General features: G+C 38.6%; 1 protein-coding gene across 1 annotated transcript in view; it reads left to right on the plus strand.

Moving 5' to 3' along the window:
• The first annotated feature begins 4255 nt into the window (after positions 1–4255).
• Positions 4256–23610, plus strand: part of gnas (GNAS complex locus) — a 30051-nt gene continuing 10696 nt past the window's right edge. Inside the window, exons 1-5 of the mRNA XM_055012767.1 lie at positions 4256–4394; positions 12670–12742; positions 17859–17913; positions 18025–18144; positions 22489–22586. Of these exons, the coding sequence (XP_054868742.1) occupies positions 4256–4394; positions 12670–12742; positions 17859–17913; positions 18025–18144; positions 22489–22586 (485 nt within the window). The remainder of the gene's footprint in view (positions 4395–12669; positions 12743–17858; positions 17914–18024; positions 18145–22488; positions 22587–23610) is intronic.

Genomic DNA, 23610 nt, shown 5'->3' on the forward strand with positions numbered 1-23610 from the left:
GGTGATGATGATGATGACGATGGGGATGATGATGATGATGATGGTGATTATGATGATGATGATGGGGATGATGGTGATGATGGTGGTGATGATGATGATGATGGGGATGATGGTGGTGATGATGATGATGATGATGATGATGGTGGTGATGATGATGATGACGATGGGGATGATGATGATGGTGGTGTTGATGGGGATGATGGTGATGATGATGGTGGTGATGATGATGGTGATAATGATGGTGATGATGATGGTGATGGTGGTGGTGATGATGATGATGATGATGATCATGATGATGGTGATGATGATGGTGGTGATGATGATTATTATGATGATGATGATGATGGGGATGATGGTGGTGATGATGATGATAATGATGGTGATAATGATGATGATGATGATGGTGATGATGATGATGATGGTGTTGATGATGGTGATTATGATGATGATGGGGATGATGGTGATGATGATGGTGGTGATGATGATGGTGATAATGATGGTGATGATGATGGTGATGATGATGATTATGATGATGATGATGGAGATGATGGTGATGATGATGGTGGTGATGATGATGATGATGATGATGATGATGATGGGGATGATGGTGGTGATGATGATCATGATGATGGTGATGATGATGGTGGTGATGATGATTATGATGATGATGGTGGTGGTGATGATGCTGATGATGGTGATGATGATGATGATGATGATGATGATGGTGATGATGATGATGATGATGATGATGGGGATGATGATGGTGATGATGATGATGATGATGATGATGATGATGATGATGGTGATGATGATGATGATGATGATGATGATGATGATGATGATGACGATGGGGATGATGATGATGATGATGATGCTTCTCAGAGGTTTTGGTTAATTTGGCCTTAAAGAGCAGCAGGTCATCAGGAGACTCTCTACTGAACCTCACCACGAAACCCAGATGACACATTCTAGTCGTCTCAGAGAGCTTTTCTCTGTTAATTTTCCAGAGACGGTCCACGCTAGTCAGCCTGCTGTCCCACTTTCTGTCCTCGTTGTTTATCTGTGTGGCATCTGGATGTTCAGGAAGTAGTCTGCATCAGCTGTCATAAAGAAAAGTGTAAAAAAAAAAAAAAAAAAAGTGATTTAATTTATAGAAATGCTGGTTTGACTCAACAACAAACAGATTTGTTTTTGTATAAAATCACAACATAACGAATACATAACATATAATCACATTTAACCATTTATCCACCATCAGCTTTATTTTTTATATTTTATTTGCTATCATATATATATATATATATATATATATATATATATATATATATATATATATATATATATAGTTATAGTTATATATAGTTTTATATATATATATATATATATAGTTTAATTTTATTTAATTTTTGGTGCTGTTTTTTCCTTTGTTATTATTTGTTATTATTTTACATTATTATATTTTTTCCTCATATTTTTTTATATTTGGGTATATATACACACACACACACACACACACGTATACATATATACGTGTGTGTGTGTGTGTGTGTGTGTGTGTGTGTGTGTGTGTGTGTGTGTGTGTGTGTACATGCTTTTTTGGGTCTTACAGGGTTAAAGTGTTTATTGCTGTCATATATTTCCTTTTTCAGGTGCAATATTTAATTATTAATTTAGATATTACTTTAATACAGTATAACTGCAAGCATCCTTTTTAACTTTTATATTCCAGTCTTATTGTCGTTTTTTCCCCCAGTAATGTATCGTACTTATATCTTACTGCTTTTGGACTAGACTCAGCAATTCTCATGTTGTGCAACTTAGTTTTCTGGGCAACATCAAATGCATACAATTTCCTTCAAGATCTTTTGTCATCTTATGGTATAATTTGGACAAAACAAAGGTAAATGTAATGATGTGCTCCTACATTTGACTTATATTTTACCAATGTGATAAGACTGAAAGGTAAATTATTGGAATTTTTAAAGCATTTCCCGCCGCAGATTTCACCTCGAAGTGTCCCCTTATCATTTACCTTTTTACTAAATTATTTCAGAAAATAGCTTTAAATCAAATATTCTTTTTGTATATCCTGAAATGAATGAGAAATATGCAGTAAAGAAATGAAGCTGAACTGCAGATCAGAGTTAGAAGACTGCTGCCATCCAGTGTTCAACATCACTAACAGCAGTACAGCAGATTAGAACCAATATCAGCAATTTAATCAATAACTAATCCGATTTTTTTAGAATTTATTTTAAAATATGTTAAAATGTAGTAATTTCACATTTAGAAAGTAACTTTTAGTATCATATTTAAAAACATTTTTCAGGAATAATTATTATTAGATAGATAGATAAGATAGATAGATAGATAGATAGATACTTTATTAATCCCGAGGGAACTATATTGACCTGTCCAGAATGACTTAAAAATGATCCATAATCAAAGAAAATTAGTCCAGAATGACATGAAATTTGCCCTAAATGACTCGAAAATGATCCCAAAGACACAAATATGATCCAAAATGACGAGAAAAGATCCAAGCTGACATAAAACTTGTTGAAAATGACTCAGAACTTGTCCATGTCAATCTGTAATTGAGGGATTTTTGTATCATAGCTGACATTTCAGTGCTATCCAGTCATTTTCCGCTCTTTCTGCGCTGCGTGTCTTTGAACCGGGCGCCGTTTCGTGCGCAGCGCAGCGCCGCTGACGCAGCTCCCCGGCCCGGACCACGTGACGGGGCGCAGCGGCCTCTCCTCTCCTCCTCCGTCGGTCCTTCCTTCCTTCCTTCCTTCCTTCCTTCCTTCCTTCCTTCCCAGGGTTCAATGAGCGCCGTGCGGCCCCACCCCGTCTCTCTTCAGCGCCGTCTCTCTCCCCAGTGTGGGCTACTATTCTCGGAGAGAGAGAAAATAATAACCTCCAAGAATCGGTTATTCCTGTCTTTCACCTTCCTCGACCAGCGGCCAGGAGGGGAGCGGCCTTCGCGGTGGGAATGAGCTGCCACACCGGCCCCGCGTCCTGTTTTCTGCTCAGTGTGAATGCACATGTAGAGTCCAGCCCGTAGTACCGCTCACCTCCTGGGATTCAGCAGGAATATTCACAAATAACCACAAATCTCCATGAACGCTGGTGCGCAGAGGCCGTGGAGGCTCCAAACACTGGACGCTTCTTCTTCACCTGCAACAAACACATTTCGAGGGATTTCCACATCTTGGTCACGTTTTCTGTTTTTTCTTCATAGATTATTTTTCTCTCCGTGTGTGAGAAAAGGAATTGATCGGAGGCTGGATTTTACAGGAGGAAAGTGTGTCGGTGCGCAGTTTTGGAGGCTCGGCGGTGATGTGAGGGGCTGATAACACATTAGAGCAACAAAAGCACAGAGAGGGGAGAGAGGGGGAGACAGAGGAGGCCTTTCTGGAGGAGAAAACAGCCAAAGGAACAGCCGTCATAAATAAAGAAAAGGACAGAAAGAGGGACAGGTCTGGAGGATCCGGAGCTGATTTGTGGCTTCGACTCTGACGCGCAGAATGAGAAGGATCCGGATGACGACGGAAGCAGCGACGATATCACACATGTAGCTCGTTCAGGGGGTGTAAATATTGTTTCCCCTTCAGCCGTCGGAGGGAGGAAGGCTGGAGGAACGGGTCGGGGGTAGAAGAGTCCACCTATGGGCATGTTTTATCATGAGAGGCGTCGTGGAAACGAGCCGGGCGCGCTTCTCGGACACGCCGAGCTCGGCTCCTTGTCGCGGGCAGCAGTGAGACGCGAGACCGGGGCTTCTGGAGATGCAAATTAGGGGCTGCTTACTGTGAGGTGAAAGCACGCTGTTTAGTGTCATAATTCGTGGATTATAACTGTTGGGGAGTTTGGGAGGCAGAGGAGAAGACACGCACGGAGAGGAAGAGAAAAGAGGACGAAGAAAAGAAAAAGTGGAGGAAAAAGCCCGAGCAGGATCCAGAAGGCGGCCTCCGTGTCGTCAGCAGCAGAATCCTGCCCTTTTTCTCTGACAGCACAGGACAAAATCAGACTCAAACCCCGCGTTATGGACTCCGGATCAGCAGGGGGACTCTTCCCCGGAGGACAGGCGCGTCAGAGCGGGTAAATGTGCGCAACATTGTCGCCGAATCCGCGGTTCAAACGAGGGATCTAGACTATTTATTTTCCTTTCTACAAACCCCCCACCCTCCTCCACTTCTTCCATCTCCTCCTCCTCTTCCCCTGGACCCCCTTTTTTCTTTTTTCTTGCGGGAAGATGGGTTGTTTGGGCAACAGTAAGACCGAAGACCAGAGAAATGAGGAGAAGGCACAAAGAGAAGCGAACAAGAAGATCGAGAAGCAGCTGCAGAAAGACAAGCAGATCTACAGAGCCACGCACAGACTACTACTGCTAGGTGAGTGGGATTCACGTGTGTGGATTTGTCCTGTGTTATTCCGTGTTTTTCCTGCTGCTTCACAGTTTTTAGGCCTCGGTTGGGACTCTGCTTCCTCCCTCTGTAACCTTCTGGGATGTTGTTTTGGGAAACCTGGTGTGACTTTCATTGCATAAGGCTGGAAATGCTGCTGGACTTTTTTTTACTGATCAACCCAAACACACTGCAGGTGAACATTCAGGTCATCAACAGCCACCTGACACCAGTCACCTGACAGTTTATTCTCATTTATTCTTCATTTCTTGCTGCTTTCTCAGCTGTAAAATATGTAAACTCTAAAACAGTTTGAGAAATTAAAATCAATCAGGATCTTAATCAGGAGAAAAGTGTGTTTTTTAGATTGTTTTTCTCTTGAAAAAATACATTTCCTGTCTCCTGCTCAGTTTTTAATGAAAAAATGCCGTAATATGTAGAACAATACTGTAGTTTTAGCATTTAATTCCCTAAAAAGAATTCAGTTTTTCCCAGTTAAATGTTCATATTGTTGTACTGATCATGGAAACATGCTGCAATATTTAGAACAAGGAGCATTTCTGCATTTATTACATGTAAAAATACAGTTTGTAGTGGTCAGATTGATGGACTTTTGTGTTAATAATGGACATTAATTTCTGCTAAAAAATCACATATTTAATGTTAAATCCACTAACTGTTGTGCTGATGATGGAAAATGCTGTAATATTTACAATAAGTTACACAAACTTTATTTTATGTGGTATTTTCATGTAAATTTTCACATTTTTAAAGGTTACAACTTTTTTCTCAGTAAAATATGGAATGAAGCTGTTTTTTAACCCTAAAATCAACAATATCAGAACATTTCTTTACCGTAAATGTAGAAAATGTTTTACTGGTGACCACAGCTGCTGTACTTTTTGCGTAAAAACAGCATTTTTTTTATAGTGCAATCAGAACGGGGTTTATCATCATTTATTGTTCATTTCTTGCTGCTTTTTCAGCTGTTTTAGTGTCTGGCTGCACAGTGGGAGCTCATTTCTAGTCAGAGGCCTGCAGAAGTTTGCTAAACCAACACTAGTTTTGGTGATTTCATGCCAGTTTGTGGGTGTTAAGGTCCAGACAGAACAGAAAGTGTCAGATCGAACATGTGTAGGACTCAACATGTGGACTGGAGGTGGGCCGGGTCTCTGGCGTTACATAAGAAGACAAATAAGAGAGGCTAACTAGTGTACCCTCCTTCCACGTCCATTCACAGGCTTATCACTTCCAAGAAGCCGCTGTGTTCTCTGCAGAGGAGAGAAAGAATCCTAATATTTGACTAATGTAGCGTCACTGGAGGCTGCGTTCTGTGCGACACGCCGCTGTGGTGACTTTAGGACCTGCATGAAAACCAAAACACATATCTGCACTAAAGTTAGCTCCCGTTCAGTTATAAAGGAGCTGGAGTTAAACGCTGAGATGTTTCTGCATGTTTTGCTTGTTTGTTGTTTTTTTTTTTTTTTTAAAGATGCAGCGTTTTATGATCAAAACGACCAAAGTCAGACAAAAAAAGACAAAAAAAACAACAAAAACAAAACAAAATATGACAAAATGAGACACAAAATGATAAAAATGAGACAAACGACATGAAACAAAACAAAAAAGAGACAGAAAAGTCTAAAAGCAACAAAAAATGGACAACGCAAGTGAGACAAAAACACAAAACATCAAAAACAATGCACAAAACAGCAAATAAAGCAAAACACAAACTGACAAAAGTAAATAAAAAAACAAGCAAGACAAAAAGGAAATACAAAATGACAAAAATGAGAAAATGACAAAAAACGTGACACGAACAACAAAAATTAGATCAAAAAAACAAAAACAGACAAAATATTACAAAAATGAGACACAAAAGAACAATGAACAATCTAGTATTTTACTTTCTGATCCAAACAACTTGTCATGGTCTAGAAATGATTTGAAATTTCTAGTTTTACTAATTTACAATCAGCAGTTAATGTCTCCTCTGGAATTTTTACACTTTGAGGGCCGGATTGGACCCTCTGGAGGACCACTTTTGGCCCGCGGGCCTCATGTTTGACACCCCTGCTCTAGATTTTCTCTTTGGAAAGCTGTGCAGTTCAGACTTACTAGTGCAGTTAAAGTGGCAAAACATGATCGACTCTTTGTGTTATTTGTAGTTGAAACAGAAACCAAACTGAAAGCGAGTCCGTCCACCAGGTTTCAGCATAACTGGAACCTGCGATTAAAACCGGTCGCTGGATTAAAGAGTCGGTTTCATCGGATTAACAGGATCATCTAATTAAAGCCTTAACGGGTTTGTGGTTTCAGGAGGAGTCATGACACCATGTGTGATCTGTTGGAGGGTAGGAGAGACACTGGAAGCTCTAAACCAGGAGAGTCAAACTCATCTTAGTCCAGGTTCCACATTCAGTCCAGTCTGATCTCCAGTGACCAGTGAAACCACAGCATAATAACCTAGAAATAACCAAATCTCCTAATGGTTCCTGTGTTTTAGTTCCAAAAAAAGTACATTCTGAAAATGTTCACATTTAATTAATTATCTTTTTACAAACATCATGAACAACCTGAAATTTCTGAAGAAAAACAAATTCAGTTTCAACAACATTCAGCCTCAGTTTACCATTTCCACATTACAACTTCCAGATCACAGAGTGTCTACAAAGGAACACAACATTTAGTCATCTGGAACTGAACCAGAGGATTTACTGGAGGATCAAAACGACAAAAGTCAGACAAAACAGCAACAAAAATGAGACACAAAATGGCAAAAATGAGACGCAAAACGACATAAAATGAGACAAACGACACAAAACTAAATAACGGTCCCGATGTGTAAATAAGAAGCTTTAATAACCTACATAAACTTTGTGGACTGGTACGACGGAGGATAAACTGTTCACACGTTCAGTGACGTTTATCCATTAAGTTAATTTAAAAAGTGTAGAAGTTCATCATGTTGAATCTTCTTTAATTACATTCTATGAAGTAGAAAATAATTATATATAATAATAATATTTACGTCTGTTTGTGTTTATATTTTTACTGAATGGCAATAATAGGACTTAAGGTGCACTGAAAAGTTTAACTGTTTAAAGTGAATGTGGGGGTAATTTCAAGATTCCTGTAACTGTCAGTGAAGCCAAATGTCAGGAAATGCAACTGAATCACCATGAAAACACCACTGAAGGTAATAAAAATACTGAGCTGCTGGGGTAGAAATAGGATTAAAATATAACTAAGTGAATATATAATTTGTATATAAATGAGTTTAGAATCTATAAGTACAAAAATGAATAAAAATCCCTTAAATATTAAATGTTGCACAGCGTAGAATAGATTTTCTCTGGTTAGAGTCAGGGAATTTGGGTGCAATGAGTCTCTAGAAGCAGCTATAAATGAGGCTGGTGCTTCATTTTATTTAAAATTTGATTTGAAATGCAGTTCTAATGCTATATCTGGATATTTCAAAATCAAATGGAAAATCCTGAATGCACGAGTTCTCAGATGTTCCTTAGATGCTCCTTTAAGTGTTAATTTGACTAATTCTGCCTGTCAGAGTTCAGTGTCAGTGTTTATCTGTGATACTATTATCATGATAGATCCTCTAGAACCATAACCATCTGTGAGCATAAATTCATTTCAGATGTATTTCATTTTAATTCTCTTCCTACAGCGACCCCTAACCTACCCCGACATCCTACCTGCTGCCTCTCATATCGAGAACTTTACACACAGTTTTGATATTTTTAGCATGTTGCTGGTCATCTCGAGTCATTTCTCAGTTGAAACTGCAACACACTACCTTCATAGATGTGATGTTAACACGGTTCCTGTAACGCCGCAAAACTCACGCTGTTGTTGTGGAAGATGTTGGGATGTTTGCAGCGTCAGGAGAAAGACGTGGGGAGAAACCGGACAGCTGACGGCGTGACATGAAGTCAGATCTGAGAGGTCATGGTTCATCCACTGAGCCTCCAAAAGGCCCAAAGTCCCAAACTCTGCTATGGATTATCTGATAAAGCTCCTCGTAGGGAGGAAACACTGATGAAATGTCCCAATACAGACTGATTCAGCTGTCTAGTCAGTTAAACAGCCTGGTATTGATGTCGTCTTTTGATTAGGGTTTTTTTTTAACCCTTGTATCATCCTGTGGGTCAAATTGACCCGTTTTAAAGCTTGAAAATGTGGGAAAAAATATATTTTCACTGTGAAACTTCTGATGTCCACATTTTAAACATTTTTGGGAAATCTTTAAACATTTTTTGGTGGAAAAAGTTAAAAATGTTTCTTAAGAACATTCACATAAAAATCAACCAAAATCCAGCGAATTTCACTGGATTTTGGTTGATTTTTATGTGAATGTTCTTAAAGAAAATATTAGAAGTTTTACTGATACATGTGGAATCATTTTAGATATTTTTAGGATTTTTTAGGAATATTTTTACTAATTTTTTTGAAAATATTTAGAAGAATTTTTTTTTTAAGTAAAACTTTTAAGGGAAACTTTTAGGGAATTATTGGAATTTTCTTCCTGAAGGTTTTGCAAATTTTCAGAAATTTGTGGATTTTTTTGCTGAATTTTTGTGTTTTTTTCAGACAAGGAAACAATGTTTTTTGGTGCCCGTAAATGAGGACAACAGGAGGGTTACATCTTCGATTCAGTTCTAAAACTAAACTCAAGACAAAGACGAGGAGAAATAATCTGCTGTTTGAAACCTGCTACAGGAAAAGACATCAGGCAGAGCAGAGGAGCTGCAGCTTCTAAACACTGAATGTTAATTTGCTTCATGTCGTCGTGCAGAAACTGCAGAGCTGTGAGTTTCATTCTTAGTCCATCCAGAGACCTGCAGCTAACCGCCTGGCAAACATACATGTTAACAGCTTCCGCTTGTTGGCACACAGAAATAAATCACACACAAACCATAGACAGTCCTCTGATGCAAGATTTACACTCTGACAGCAACATGATTTAATAAAGTTTTTATGGAGTAAACTGAAAAAAATCAACAAATTCCACAATTAGTCCCTTTTTTACTCACTGTCGGCTCATTTTTCTAAAGTGCTGCACCTCTATGTAAACAGAACAACCATGACTAGAAGGACAGAGAACTCAATAATGTCTTTTGTGCAATTTAAGAAAATTGTAACAGCATAAATCATAAAAAAGAGAAAATAGAAGTTGAATTTTCTTTATTTATCTTGAAAAAATTGAAAAAAGGCTGAAATCAACATGGACAACATTTACCTGAATGCCTACAGGTGTTACCCATCATGACTGCATATTTTAGATATTTTAAAGCTCACATTTTTCAGTTTATTTTCATTCTTGCCCATGTGCTCGGTGTAAACACTGCCTGCAGTTCAGCCAAAAAGTCCCTGAATTTCTGTAAAGTGCCGGCTGAGTCACTAGTGGAGCGCAGAATGGATTTATTTTACGGAATCATGTCAGTACAGACAGTTTATTTTGGCAAATATTAAAATGAGACACACAGAATAAAGGGATTTTAATGAAACAGCAGTTTTAAGCTCAGATTTGGATCATTTTTCTGAGGAAACGACGTGTCAGACGAGCAGTTCAACTCACTTTTCTCTTACAGGCTCTTGCTCTGATAATTAGTGTGAAAGAACATAACTAGAACATAACTAAAATACATCCCATGTAATATGAGATGACATCAACCAAATTAATTTCATGTTAATTTAAGCAGATATCAGTGAAAGAAAATCCAACATTTTAGGCAAAATAGAGCTGCACAGTGGTTCAGTGGTTAGCTCTGTCACCTTGCAGCTAGAAGATCCCAGGTTCGTGTCCCGGCCTTCCTGGGATCTTCCTGCATGGAGTCTCCATGTTCTCCTGGACCTGTGCGGGTTTTCTCCAGGTTCTCCAGCTTCCTCCCACAGTCCACAAACATGCTGAGGTTCATTGGTGATTCTAATGCTGTGTGTCCACTAGATGCGTTTTCCTGCATGTAAACATTTGAAAATCTCCCGCTTGGGGGGCGTGTCCTTGAGGCCAGTAGCTGGTGTTCAACTCCTGCTTCCTTCTTCTCCAACTATCCTGTTCCTGATTGGACAAACGCATCAACTCGGGAGCTGTCTGCTCCAACTTTCTCTTTCATTATGAAAAAAGTTCAGAGAAAAATATTTCTGAAAGCATTTGAGTCGAGAAATATTCTAAGCAGCAGCTGAATCTGTCCTGGTTTTAGTTCACCGACGGCTAGTTTAGACAAAAGTTTCGTGATGCGTCGGATCTACATATGCTGCATCGAATTTACATAAAGTAGAAGATGAGTCTACTTTATGTAAATGAGCTCTGGGGAAATGCACCACAACCAGACCAGCATGCAACACGGTGCGTTTCACATAGACAATGAATGGGATGCAGGAAATTGACGATCCTGTGGACACAGACCTTAAGTCAGCTGGGATAGACTCAAGCCCCCAAAGACCCTAATGAGGATTAAACGTGGATAGATGATGGAACTGAACATTTTGTGAACTTTTAAAATCACAAACTTTGAGTCGGGTACACTGATCGTATCCAGAACTGTTCCAAACATACAGTAAAGTGGTATTTTAGTGGTGTTTTAGTGGTGCGTTAGCGGCGCGTTAGCGGCGCGTTAGCGGTGTTTTACTGGTGTCTTAGTGGTGCGTTAGCGGTGTTTTACTGGTGTCTTAGTGGTGCGTTAGCGGCGCGTTAGCGGTGTTTTACTGGTGTCTTAGTGGTGCGTTAGCGGTGTTTTACTGGTGTCTTAGTGGTGTTTTACTGGTGTCTTACTGGTGTCTTAGTGGTGCGTTAGTGGTGTCTTAGTGGTGCGTTAGTGGTGTTTTACTGGTGTCTTAGTGGTGCGTTAGTGGTGTCTTAGTGGTGCGTTAGCGGTGTTTTACTGGTGTCTTAGTGGTGTTTTACTGGTGTCTTAGTGGTGCTTTAGTGGTGTCTTAGTGGTGCGTTAGTGGTGTTTTACTGGTGTCTTAGTGGTGCTTTAGTGGTGTCTTAGTGGTGCGTTAGTGGTGTTTTACTGGTGTCTTAGTGGTGCTTTAGTGGCGTCTTAGTGGTGCGTTAGTGGTGTTTTACTGGTGTCTTAGTGGTGCTTTAGTGGTGTCTTAGTGGTGCGTTAGTGGTGTCTTAGTGGTGCGTTAGTGGTGTTTTACTGGTGTCTTAGTGGTGCGTTAGTGGTGTCTTAGTGGTGCGTTAGTGGTGCGTTAGTGGTGTTTTACTGGTGTCTTAGTGGTGCGTTAGTGGTGTTTTACTGGTGTCTTAGTGGTGCGTTAGTGGTGTCTTAGTGGTGCGTTAGTGGTGCGTTAGTGGTGTTTTACTGGTGTCTTAGTGGTGCGTTAGTGGTGTTTTACTGGTGTCTTAGTGGTGCGTTAGTGGTGTCTTAGTGGTGCGTTAGTGGTGTTTTACTGGTGTCTTAGTGGTGCGTTAGTGGTGTCTTAGTGGTGCGTTAGCGGTGTTTTACTGGTGTCTTAGTGGTGTCTTAGTGGTGTCTTAGTGGTGCGTTAGTGGTGTTTTACTGGTGTCTTAGTGGTGCGTTAGTGGTGTCTTAGTGGTGCGTTAGTGGTGCGTTAGTGGTGTTTTACTGGTGTCTTAGTGGTGCATTAGTGGTGTCTTAGTGGTGCGTTAGTGGTGTCTTAGTGGTGCGTTAGTGGTGTTTTACTGGTGTCTTAGTGGTGTCTTAGTGGTGCGTTAGTGGTGTTTTACTGGTGTCTTAGTGGTGCGTTAGTGGTGTCTTAGTGGTGCGTTAGTGGTGTTTTACTGGTGTCTTAGTGGTGTCTTAGTGGTGCGTTAGTGGTGTCTTAGTGGTGCGTTAGTGGTGTTTTACTGGTGTCTTAGTGGTGCGTTAGTGGTGCGTTAGTGGTGTCTTAGTGGTGCGTTAGTGGTGTCTTAGTGGTGCTTTAGTGGTGTCTTAGTGGTGCGTTAGTGGTGTCTTAGTGGTGCTTTAGTGGTGTCTTAGTGGTGCGTTAGTGGTATCTTAGTGGTGCGTTAGTGGTGTTTTACTGGTGTCTTAGTGGTGCGTTAGTGGTGTCTTAGTGGTGCGTTAGTGGTGTCTTAGTGGTGCGTTAGTGGTGTTTTACTGGTGTCTTAGTGGTGCGTTAGTGGTGTCTTAGTGGTGCGTTAGTGGTGTCTTAGTGGTGCGTTAGTGGTGTTTTACTGGTGTCTTAGTGGTGCGTTAGTGGTGCTGTGTGTCTGCGATCCTGTTTGTGACGTTGTCAATAAGCTAAAATATCTCCTTCTCTGTGTTTGTTTCAGGAGCTGGAGAGTCGGGAAAGAGCACCATCGTGAAGCAGATGAGGATCCTACATGTGAACGGCTTCAATGCAGAGTGAGTATGATGAAGATACCTCAGGTCTCCACACTTCAAACTCTGAACCTAAAGCAGCTTCTGGGGATATTTTTTTGCTTTTGTCACATTTTTCTTTCTTTCCTCCTCTGTGACAGTAAACTGAATATCTGAACTAAACAAGATGCTTGAGCCATTCAGGAACACAATCAACATTTTTCACATTTGGTAGATTAACTCTGTTAACCCAGAATTTAACATTACAAAGTGCTTTTGTAAAGCTGAGAGAAGAACATCACATCATGTTTACGCTTTTCCGAAAAATCCGCCCAACGAACTTTCTCTGCAAAAATATATAAAGTCACACAGACCAGGCAGGGAGATGTTACTGGAGATGTGTTGGTCTGAAGTTTGTTATTAATGAATCTAGTGACAAAAGAAGTATCTGGAAGTAGTTTTTGAAAATCAGCTTCACTGTTTCTGGCGCTGTTGGTGAATTTGATCCTCTGGACTCACAGTTATTCAGTATTTAGTTGTTTTTGATCCACATCCTTACGTGAGCTGTGTTTGTTTTAGTAAAATGTGTGTGTGTGTGTGTGTGTGTGTGTGTGTGTGTGTGTGTGTGTGTGTGTGACTCGTCATGTATCAGTGTGTGGTGGTGGTCGTGTATCGGTTCAGATGGAAGCATCTTTACAAGGTTGAAGTAGAGAACCAGCACCTAAGGCAGATTCAGCATATGACCGAGCTCGTGACTCCACAGCACTGAACTGTGTGTGTCTGTCTGTCTGTCTGTCTGTCTGTCTGTCTGTCTGTCTCTCTGTCTGTCTGTCTGTCTGTCTGTCTGTCTGTCTGTCTGTCTGTCTGTCTGTCTGTCTGTCTGTCTGTCTGTCTGTCTGTCTGTCTGTCTCTGTCTGTCTGTCTGTCTGTCTGTGTGCAGAATGGTAACAAAACACACATTCAGCATCACCTCTTACACTGAGATATGTGACATTACTTGAATGATCCGGTTGATGTTTCCTTCACAGATTTTATTTCTTTATTTTAATTTGACCTTTATTTTACCAGATAAAAATGTGAACCACAGACACAAGTAGACGTATAAACTAGGGATGTCTGCTATCTGCTTTTTTTGCCGATAACCGATATGCCGATATCGTCCAACTCTCAATTTCCGATTCCGATATCAACCACTACTGATATCTGTGGGCTATTTAACTAATTTTAGGTAACATCACATATCTCCTGTGGTGGAATATACACATCAGGCTTCATTTTATTGTGATGCTCCATTGGATGCATTCTCAGATGCAACAAGGCTTTCAGATGGAAACATTGTCTAAGCAAAATAAGAAAACTGCTTCAACTGAAGTGATGGAAAAATATTTTTTACTTGTCTCAAACAACAGTTCCCACTCTCCCTCCCTCTATGAGTCGGTAAATGCTGGTGAAATCCAGGCATTATGTTGTCAGTTTTAACAATTTTTAGTTATGGGTGTAATTCCCATGTGCCAGCATGTGCACAATATTATCATTATTCTTTTTTCAGAAAACAATTTCCCATCAAAAATAAAATAAAAATAAAATAAACAGAAACATGGACATCTTTAAGAACATCAGGGAGTGACCATTGCATTGTCTATAGATTTTCAGACTCAAAAACTAAATTGGGCTTTTTAATTTATATATATGCAATCCATTTTTCCCAACAGGCTACAAACCAGTCTAGTTTTTGATTTATAAACGCTACCATCTCTTCCATGTTATAAATATCCAGTGTTATATCCACCATGCTGACATGAATATCCTGTGATAAACATTTTTTAGTTATAGATTTCTCACTTGCAACCAACAAAACACTCAATAGATATTTATGCTTTTTCTTCATTCCTGTGGTAAACATCCAAAATAAACAGGAATTACACATTTACCGATATTACTTTTTATGCCGATATCAGCCCGATATCTGACATACCTGATATAAACGTAGTAAAGAAGAAAAGGAAACAAGTAAGAAGCATGGGAGTGAAAAAAATGTGCATGAGGTGTAAAAAGTGTTTATGTATAAGTCAGAGGTGTCAAACATGAGGCCCGTGGGCCAAAAGTGGTCCTCCAGAGGGTCCAATCTGACCCTCAAAGTGTAAAAATTCCAGAGGAGACATTAACTGCAGATTGTAAATTAGTAAAACTATAAATTTAAAATAATTTCTAGACCATGACAAGTTGTTTGGATCAGAAAGTAAAATACTAGATTGCTCTTTGTTCTTTTGTCGTTTTGTGTCTCATTTTTGTAATATTTTGTCTTGTTTTTGTTGTTTTATAGTCTGACTTTTGTCGTTTGTCTCATGTTCTTGTCATTTTGTTTCTCGCTTTTGCTGTTTTGAGTCTCATTTTGTCTTGTTTTTGTTGTTTTTTGTCTTTTTTTGCTTCTTTAAACTTCCATTTGTGTTTGACTGGATCAGATGTGTAGCCGTGCATCACCAGATCCATTAAAACCCAAACAACAGCGTTACAGCTGCTGCTAGCGGGTCTTCACATGACAAGCCTAGTAATATGTTTTAATGAGTCTGCGTCCTCAGGCGGGATATTAATCCACTGATTTGGGACTGAAAGGGTTCAATAATGGCGGCGATAACAGATCCAGGCTGAATGGAGGGAGTGTTGTGGTAACGTGGTCAGGTCGGAGTAATTGGCTTGCGACCGGAAGACTGCTGGTTCCAGTAGCTGGTCTGAGCTGGAGAATGAATGAATGAATGAATGAGTGAGTGAGTGACTCAGCTGCATATTCTCTGAACAGTCATGACTGAGCTGCCCTTGGGCAAGGCATTTAACTGCCACTGGGGACGTGAAGCTTTCACTGCAGATGTGTGCTACGTTTTTGTGTTTTTTGGGGAAAAAATTGCTCTGAAAAACTCCAAAGCAGGAGAATTTTGTGGCTCTAAAATCAACACAATGAGCTGAGCATCCATTCAGTCCATTTTTTATAGAAAATATATATATATACATATGTTGCCACATGAAAAAATACATAAAAGTAACTTGGGAATCGTTTACATGTAGGGCAAAGGTGTCCAAAATGGGTTTTCTTTGCTTTGGATGGCATTCAGATCACATTTAGCTCTGCTGTGTTGTGCTGATTTAAATGCTCATTTATTTAAATTTCCTTTTATAGTGACAACAAATTGCCAAAAAAAAAAAAGTAAAGGTTTGCAAGAAACTTCCGGCAGAGTACTTCTAGTTGGTCAAAATCCTTTCTGCTGCTGAAATATTTCCATACAAGTGACGCTGCGTTTCTTTTTGCAACTAAATGTTCCTTTTTTTTAGTGTTTCTCTCCGGTTCTTTTAGTCATGCATGTATGGATCCTGCAGGTTAACCTTCCTGTTGTCTTCACTTATGGGCACCCAAAAAATATTGTTTCTTTGTCTAAAAAAAATCCCAAAATTCTGCAAAAAAATTTCCCAAATTTCTGTAAATTTGCAAAACCTTTAAGAGGAAAATTCCAATAATTCCTTAAAAGTTTCCCTTAAAAGTATTATTTTAAAAAAAAAATTAATAAATACATTTTGGCAAGAAAATTTTTGTGAATATTTTCAAAAAATGAGTAAAAATCTTCCCAAAAAATCCTAAAAATGTCTAAAGTGATTATAGATATATCAGTAAAACTACTAATATTTTCTTTAAGAACATTCATATAAAAATCAACAAAAATCCAGCGAATCTCACTGGATTTTGGTCGATTTTTTTCTGAATATTCTTAAACATTTTTAACATTTCTTTTTTCCACCAAAAAATGTTCAAAGATTTCTCAAAAATGTTGAAAATGTGGACATCAAAAGTTTCACTGTGAAAATATATATCTTTTTCCTACATTTTCAAACTTTAACACGAGTCAATTTCACCTGCAGAACGACACAAGGGTTAATAAAGTCTGTGTCTTTTAAATAAAACCAAGTAGACGTTAAAAATATTAAAAAATAAAAATAGAAAAAAGAAACTAGAGAGTCAGTGTTGAATAACGGGTGTGTGTGAGTGGGAAAAAGGAGGCTGTGTTTATGTGTTTGTTTTTAATTTCTAATTTTTTTACTTCATGTACTTTGAGTTTGAGTTGAGCAGCATGCAGATTTAAATGTTCTGCTTTGTTGCGTACATTTAGACGAGCCTGTGATAAAACCTAAACCAGCTCAGAGCAGAGGAATGTCTCCTAGAACTGCTGTAAACACAAAACGCTGTTGTCCGGCCGGCTCAAGGTGAAAGATAGACCCACCAGCTCTCCTTTATTAGAAACATTTCTGTTTCTCATACACACCGTTATCCTTCACAGCAGACAGACATAATTTCTCCTCCACACGTTCTGGTGAAGGTCTGTTTACCCCGATGGATCAAAAACAACCTGGAAGCACCTCATCCAGTCTGCCCTGTCATTCCAACACGGAAGTCCTGCTCTGGACGCTGTTTTTACTTTATTACAACAACAGTCGCTGACTAGAGACCTGTAGGGGAAATAAAACCCACCGGACAGATGTTTGTAGTCCCTGTTTTTTCCCAGTGACTGGATGTTTGGGAATTTTGCTGCAATTAATCAGCTTTGTGTTTATTTAGACCACTCTGTCAACATTTATTGTACCTTTTTATGTCTAAATTATATGATTTTTGTATGTTTTTTTTTTTTTTGGCTTTCTGCATTAAAATAGCTATTTTGAGATGAATTGGAACCCTTTAGTGTGATTCTAATGGTTCTGCTCAGGTTTTTGGCTCTTAGGAGGCAAAAATTAATCTAATTATTGTTATATTTTTATTGTTTCCTGGGCTGTAATGTGTGAACGCTTTTTTAAAATTAAATCGACGGCATATTGCAAGTGAAAACTGCACACATAAGAAATCACATGCATTAAAAAGGGTTAAATTGTACTGATTTTATTCTTTGAACTCGTGTTGGTGACGTTATTGAGGTTATTTTTCCAGAGGTGCATCTGTGATTGGTCCACATATCAAATAAGAAAAGCACTCATATGGCACTGTCAGAAATGCAGCATATTTTTTATTTTTATAATTGATGATCGGAAATCATTGTATTTTGTGTCTTTTGCCTTGAATATGTGTTTCAGCTGTGCAGAAATAAATATTAACAAGATTCTCACTTAACTTTTGTGTCTGTTTCAGAGAAAAGAAGCAGAAAATTCAGGACATCAAGAATAATATTAAAGAGGCTATTGAAGTAAGTGTATGTGTTAATGTCATCTCAGCTGTTTGTAGACAGAACACTGCTTTAACTGTCATTAACTGATACTTCCAGGCCCCTAACCAGTCCTGTTTGTGTTTATACCAGACCATAATAACCGCTATGAGCACCCTGACTCCGCCGGTGCAGCTGGCCTGTCCTCAGAACCAGTACCGGATCGAATACATCCTCAACCTCGTCAACCAGAAGGACTTTGAGTTTCCATCTGTGAGTAGAAAAAACATCACCAGAGACACACAATGTTTTTATGATCACCTGTTGTTTATGACGATATTGGGAAACACTGACGTTGTCGTATTTTGTCTGAAATATATATTGCGATTTTAAAAAACACCACGTTGTCTGGAGAAATGCAGCAAACGGCGAGTTTTTAGCGGTTGGTCCTCATTAGAGTTAGGTCAGACTTTAGTGATGCAGGCAGCTGCAGAATATTCCACAGCAGCTCTGTTTCAACTGATGCTTTATATTTGCTTTATGATACCATACTATATGATACTACAGCATACAATACGATGCAATACTACATTATACGATGCCGTACTAAACTATGCGATACAATACTATATTATATGATACATTATTTCTTTGGTAGCGACAGTCCACATTAATGAACGTCCATTTAGACAGCAATAGACGTAAATATGCCAGATTATAGCAACAATGCTAATTTACATTCACAGTCCCTAGACAGGTTAAAAAAAAAAGAAAAAACTGAAAAAAGACATAACAGCGATACACAGGACAATAAGTCACAATAAAAGCACATTGCAAAAAGTACACAAAGAAAACATAACAATGAAACATACAATAAAACTTAGGACAATAAGTCACAATAATAGTATCGTTTTACAATCCCATATTATATGATACTATATTATGCAATACTAAACTATATTCTATACTAGAGCTGGGCAATAAATCGATTTTATCAATTAATTCGAGTTTGTACTTAATGTCGATTTGTTTTAATGAAAATTGATTTTCTCATCAACATCCGCCACCAACGCCTTCCCGCTGGGCTCCCGTAGTTCAGAGTGAGCGCCCCCTCCCCCCCGACGCTTGATACACAAACAACATGGCGGCGAGTGGTGCAGATCTAAAGGCACATGTCCACTAGATGCTATTTTCCCGCACGGCAACGCACCACATCTTATTTGACTCAATACAATACTGTGTGACACAATACTATACTATACAATACTATACTCTACAAAGCAATACTATATGAAACTATACTCTGTGGTACTATATTATACGATACTATATGATACAATATTTTACGAAAGGATACTATACTATATGATACTATATTATACGATACTACATTATGCTGTATGATACTACACTATAGTATACTATACTATACATTACCATTCTATACTATACAATACTGTATGATACTGTACTGTATGGTACTATACTATATAATATGCAATGCGGTACTATACTATGCAATATTATATTGTATGATACAATACTATATGATACTATACTATATTATACGAAACGATACTATGCTAAACTATCTTACACGATACTATATGGTACGATACTATATAATAGGATACTATGCTATATACTGTATGATACTATACTGTATGCTACGAGACTATACGATGCTGTACTACACTATACCATATGATATTATATGTTAAGCAATAAGATACTATATAATATACAATACGATGCTATATTATGCTATGCTATAACATACTATATTATACTATGTGGCGCTATACTATACTATACTATATTGTACTATACTATACAACACTATATTATATTATACTATATTATACTATGCTATGCTATACTATACTATAGTATAGTATTTAGTCATTGGGTTGTATTGAAGCAGTCGGTCTTTACTGATGTTTTGCTCTTGAAGAGCTAAAGAGAAAACGGTGTTACAGAGATGTTGTTGTCCTGGAAGAGCTGTAAGGAGAAAGTTAAAGACGCCTAGTGTAGCTTTTGTCTTTGGATGATATTCAGACTCGTCATTCAGAGCTTTGCGGTGTAAACGGTCAGATGAATCAGCTGTGTGACTTCATGTAGTTTTTCGGCTGTTTCTGGTCATCCTTTCTGTAGCTGAAACATGTCCATATAACCGCTCCTTTTTTTCAACCAAATCCTCATTTTCAGTGTTTCTCTCCAGTTCCTGACTAATTTTCTGAGCACATGTGGAGCCTGCATGTCAACAAACTAAGAAAAAATCCGAGCCCAGTGTCTCCCACAGCCCTTAGATTAAATCACGTTACATCAGACAGACTTCTTCTGTAGATTAATCATCGGAAAATTAGAACCATGTGAGTTTTCTTTTTGTATCAAGCAGCATAAAAAGTTGGCGCACAATGTGTTTGATTTGATTTGTCTTGACTTCACGTTGCACCATACAGCGATGCATCATACAGCACCAAGTGTTCAACATAAAGGCCCTTAAAGGTTTTCTCTGTTGTTTCACTGCCGGTTCTGTTGTAAAGGACGACTAAATAAAACTTTCTGGCCTGAGGGAGTCATTGGAGCTGCAGATTTTGGCTGAATTTTGACCCCATTGTACTCAGAGTTTTTGTTTGTTCCTGTAGATCTGAAAACCTGAGAAAATCCTGAGATTTTCAAGTTTCCAACTGTCCCTGAACTTTTCAACTGTGACGTTTCGTTCTGTTCAGAAATTAAACCAAATTCAAGTTTGAAATTGTGATTGTTGAATCAAAATGGCTTTATTCTACATTCAAGAATTTGCCAAAAATAAACCATTTGCACTAACAAGATTCTGCAAAAACTAAAAATTCTGTGCTCCTCGATGAAAACATGAAGCATTTAGCGACTCGGCTGCAATAAACAGTCACCTGGAGAAAATTCAGGGACTTTTCCGCTGAACTGCAGGCTGTGTAATAACAGTTGTAAATACCTGTAGTTTGTAGAGTCACCGCTTTTTTTCATTTTGGTGACACTTGTGGACTCTTGAAGAAAGGTTCAAGTATCAGTTTTGTGAAAATAAATTAATATATATTTTTTATTATTATCATAATTCTTCAAAACGAAAGTAGAAAAATATCTCTAACATGTAGAGCTACATTTTTTATTTATTTTTTTTGCCTAACACCGGTCGAGAAATGTTCTGACAGTTTGACTTTGTCATGCTGCACAAAAGACATGTTTGAGTTTTGTACTTCTAGTTGTGGTTGTTCTGTTTCCATAGAGGTGCAGGATTTTATTCTGCAGTAAAACATGAAGCCACAGTGAGTAAAAACCTCCGGAGGAATAGATTAGTGACAGATATCCTCAGCATCCCAGGTGGTGATCTCTTGACACAGGTAGTGTTGCGTTCAGGGACTCTAATGAATGGATGGTTAATGTCTGTTTAGTCTCAGTGGGACTTTCTCATCAACTAATTGAGACTAAACCTCAGAGTCTCAGTGCTCATCCACAGTTAATTCAATATTTTGCCCACTGGGTCGCACCTTTGAGTCGAAAGTGTTGGAATTTATTTGGTCCATGTTGATGCCTGCCTCCGGACTATAAAGCATGATAAAATGACACCAAACTCAAAGTTTTTTGTTTGCGATGTAAATTTCACTGCAGTATAAAGTCCTGTACTGCTATGGAAACAGAACAACCATGACTAGAAGGAGAGAAAACATAAAATTTTTATTGAGCTGAATGACAAACTTATGCCTTAAATTTAAAAAATGGAAAAAGCAAAACATTTTTATGCGTAATAATTTTACAATAAATGAAAAAACCTGTAATCAAGTGCATGTGCAGCTTTTTTTTCAAATGTCCCTTGATGTGACAAAACATATTTTTGATATTTTCGTTATTTTCATGCTCCTAAGCAAAGTGTTTATTTTTGGCATTTTTTTTTAAATGAGGCATGTAGGATGAAATGATTTGGGCAAAAGAGAGTTTCTTTTAGCTTAGATTTGGTTAATTTTCTCCATGAAACTGAAAATCGCACCTCAGAAATTCAAGAATCATTAGAAAGTTGAAAATCAGACTTTTTTTGTTTTGTTTTTCCATTTTTTTGCATATAACTCCCGAGCCCAGTTACAGATTTGGGGCGCCAGAGGGTTAATTTCTGGAACTTTCCACCTGATTGGAATAAAATCTGCAGAGGACACGTGTTGTTCAGTCACTATGGAGAATATAAAGTGTTTAATCTCTCTGTAGTTACTGAGCTGCCTCTCTTTGCCTCCACCTCTATTTACCTTTACAGACATGTACACAGGCATCATCCATGCACAACGTACAGCATGTGGTGTCAACAGAAACACCCACATCATGGATGACAGAAAAAAACTTTTCTTTCTGTTTCTGCATTCGGTCTAAGACGAAGAGTAAATATACAGAGTGCTGTTCCTTCTTTCATTCACATGAACTGTTAGATTGTCTGGATGCATTCTTGCATTTCCACTCCTACAGGACACGGCTGTTTTGTAGTTTGATCAGTGCATCAGATGTAAAAGAATATATGACTCTTTTGTGTCTTTCCTCTGTCCTGGTTCTGCCTTTTCTGTCGTTCATTCTGCTGTTTTCTGTCTCCCATCTCAGGAGTTTTATGACCACGCCAAGACGCTGTGGCAGGACGAGGGGGTCCGGGCGTGCTACGAGAGATCCAACGAGTACCAGCTGATCGACTGTGCACAATAGTAAGTAACTTATGGTGACGCTTTTACACTGGGATGCATCACCTCTTATCAGGGCCACCTTTAAGCCACTAGTCGTAGCATGACATCAGGGGAAATCACACTTACTGAGTCCAGTCACTGTAACGTTATCCTACTTGTCTCTTATGTGCTCTGTGTAAACACTGCCTGCAGTTCAACCTTGTGAAGCTGAAAAGTCCCTGAGTTTCTGTCAAGCGACCCCTAGTTGCAGCTGAATCACCGATGGCTTCCTGGTTGCGCAGAGGGGTGCAGAATTTTGATGTTTTTACAGAATCTGTTTAGAACAAATGGTTTATTTTGGGGGATTTTTCAAACGAGACGCACTAAAAATGTGTTTAAGTTTCCTGATCAAACAACAGATGAGCAGTTCAAGGACTGTCAGAAAGTTTAGAGTCAGAAACTTCTCTGTTTTTAGAGCTTCTGACTGAAAAATTCTGCAATTTTTAGGTGGTTTAAAGACAACAAGCCATTCAAACCTGCCTGTGGGATTCTATCCTTTTTGGGGCCGTTAGTCTGAGCATAAAATCAGGAGAAATCACACTTACTGAGTCCAGTCGCTGTGACATTATTTGGATTTGTGCGGCTTCATGTCAGTTTTTCATTCATAAAGATCATCTGGCTGTCACATGTCAGCGTTGTTTTGTTTCTGTAAATCTCTAACATCGTGCATTTTAACGTAATTTCCTGTCCGTTTTTTGGATTCCGTCCTACGATTGGAAAAAATGTGTAATAATAAAAGATAGCTGAGAACCAGAGGGTTCACTGCAACCACCCAACTAGTCAACACTAATTTGACACTCATTTCAACTTGGTGCTGGAGGAAAACCTGCATCCAACAGGTGGATAACACACACTACTGCTGACTCTCAGCCAATCAGAGGTGAGCTAACTAAACATGGCACGTTCACTGACATCAGGTAAATCTGGAACTGAACAATAAACATTGAAACATCAACAATATCAGTCCATTACAATATTCTGTTATCTTCTAGTAAAATGATTCATA

The sequence above is a fragment of the Amphiprion ocellaris genome, chromosome 8 (genome assembly GCF_022539595.1).
Source record: "Amphiprion ocellaris isolate individual 3 ecotype Okinawa chromosome 8, ASM2253959v1, whole genome shotgun sequence".
NCBI classification, from domain to species: Eukaryota; Metazoa; Chordata; class Actinopteri; family Pomacentridae; genus Amphiprion; species Amphiprion ocellaris.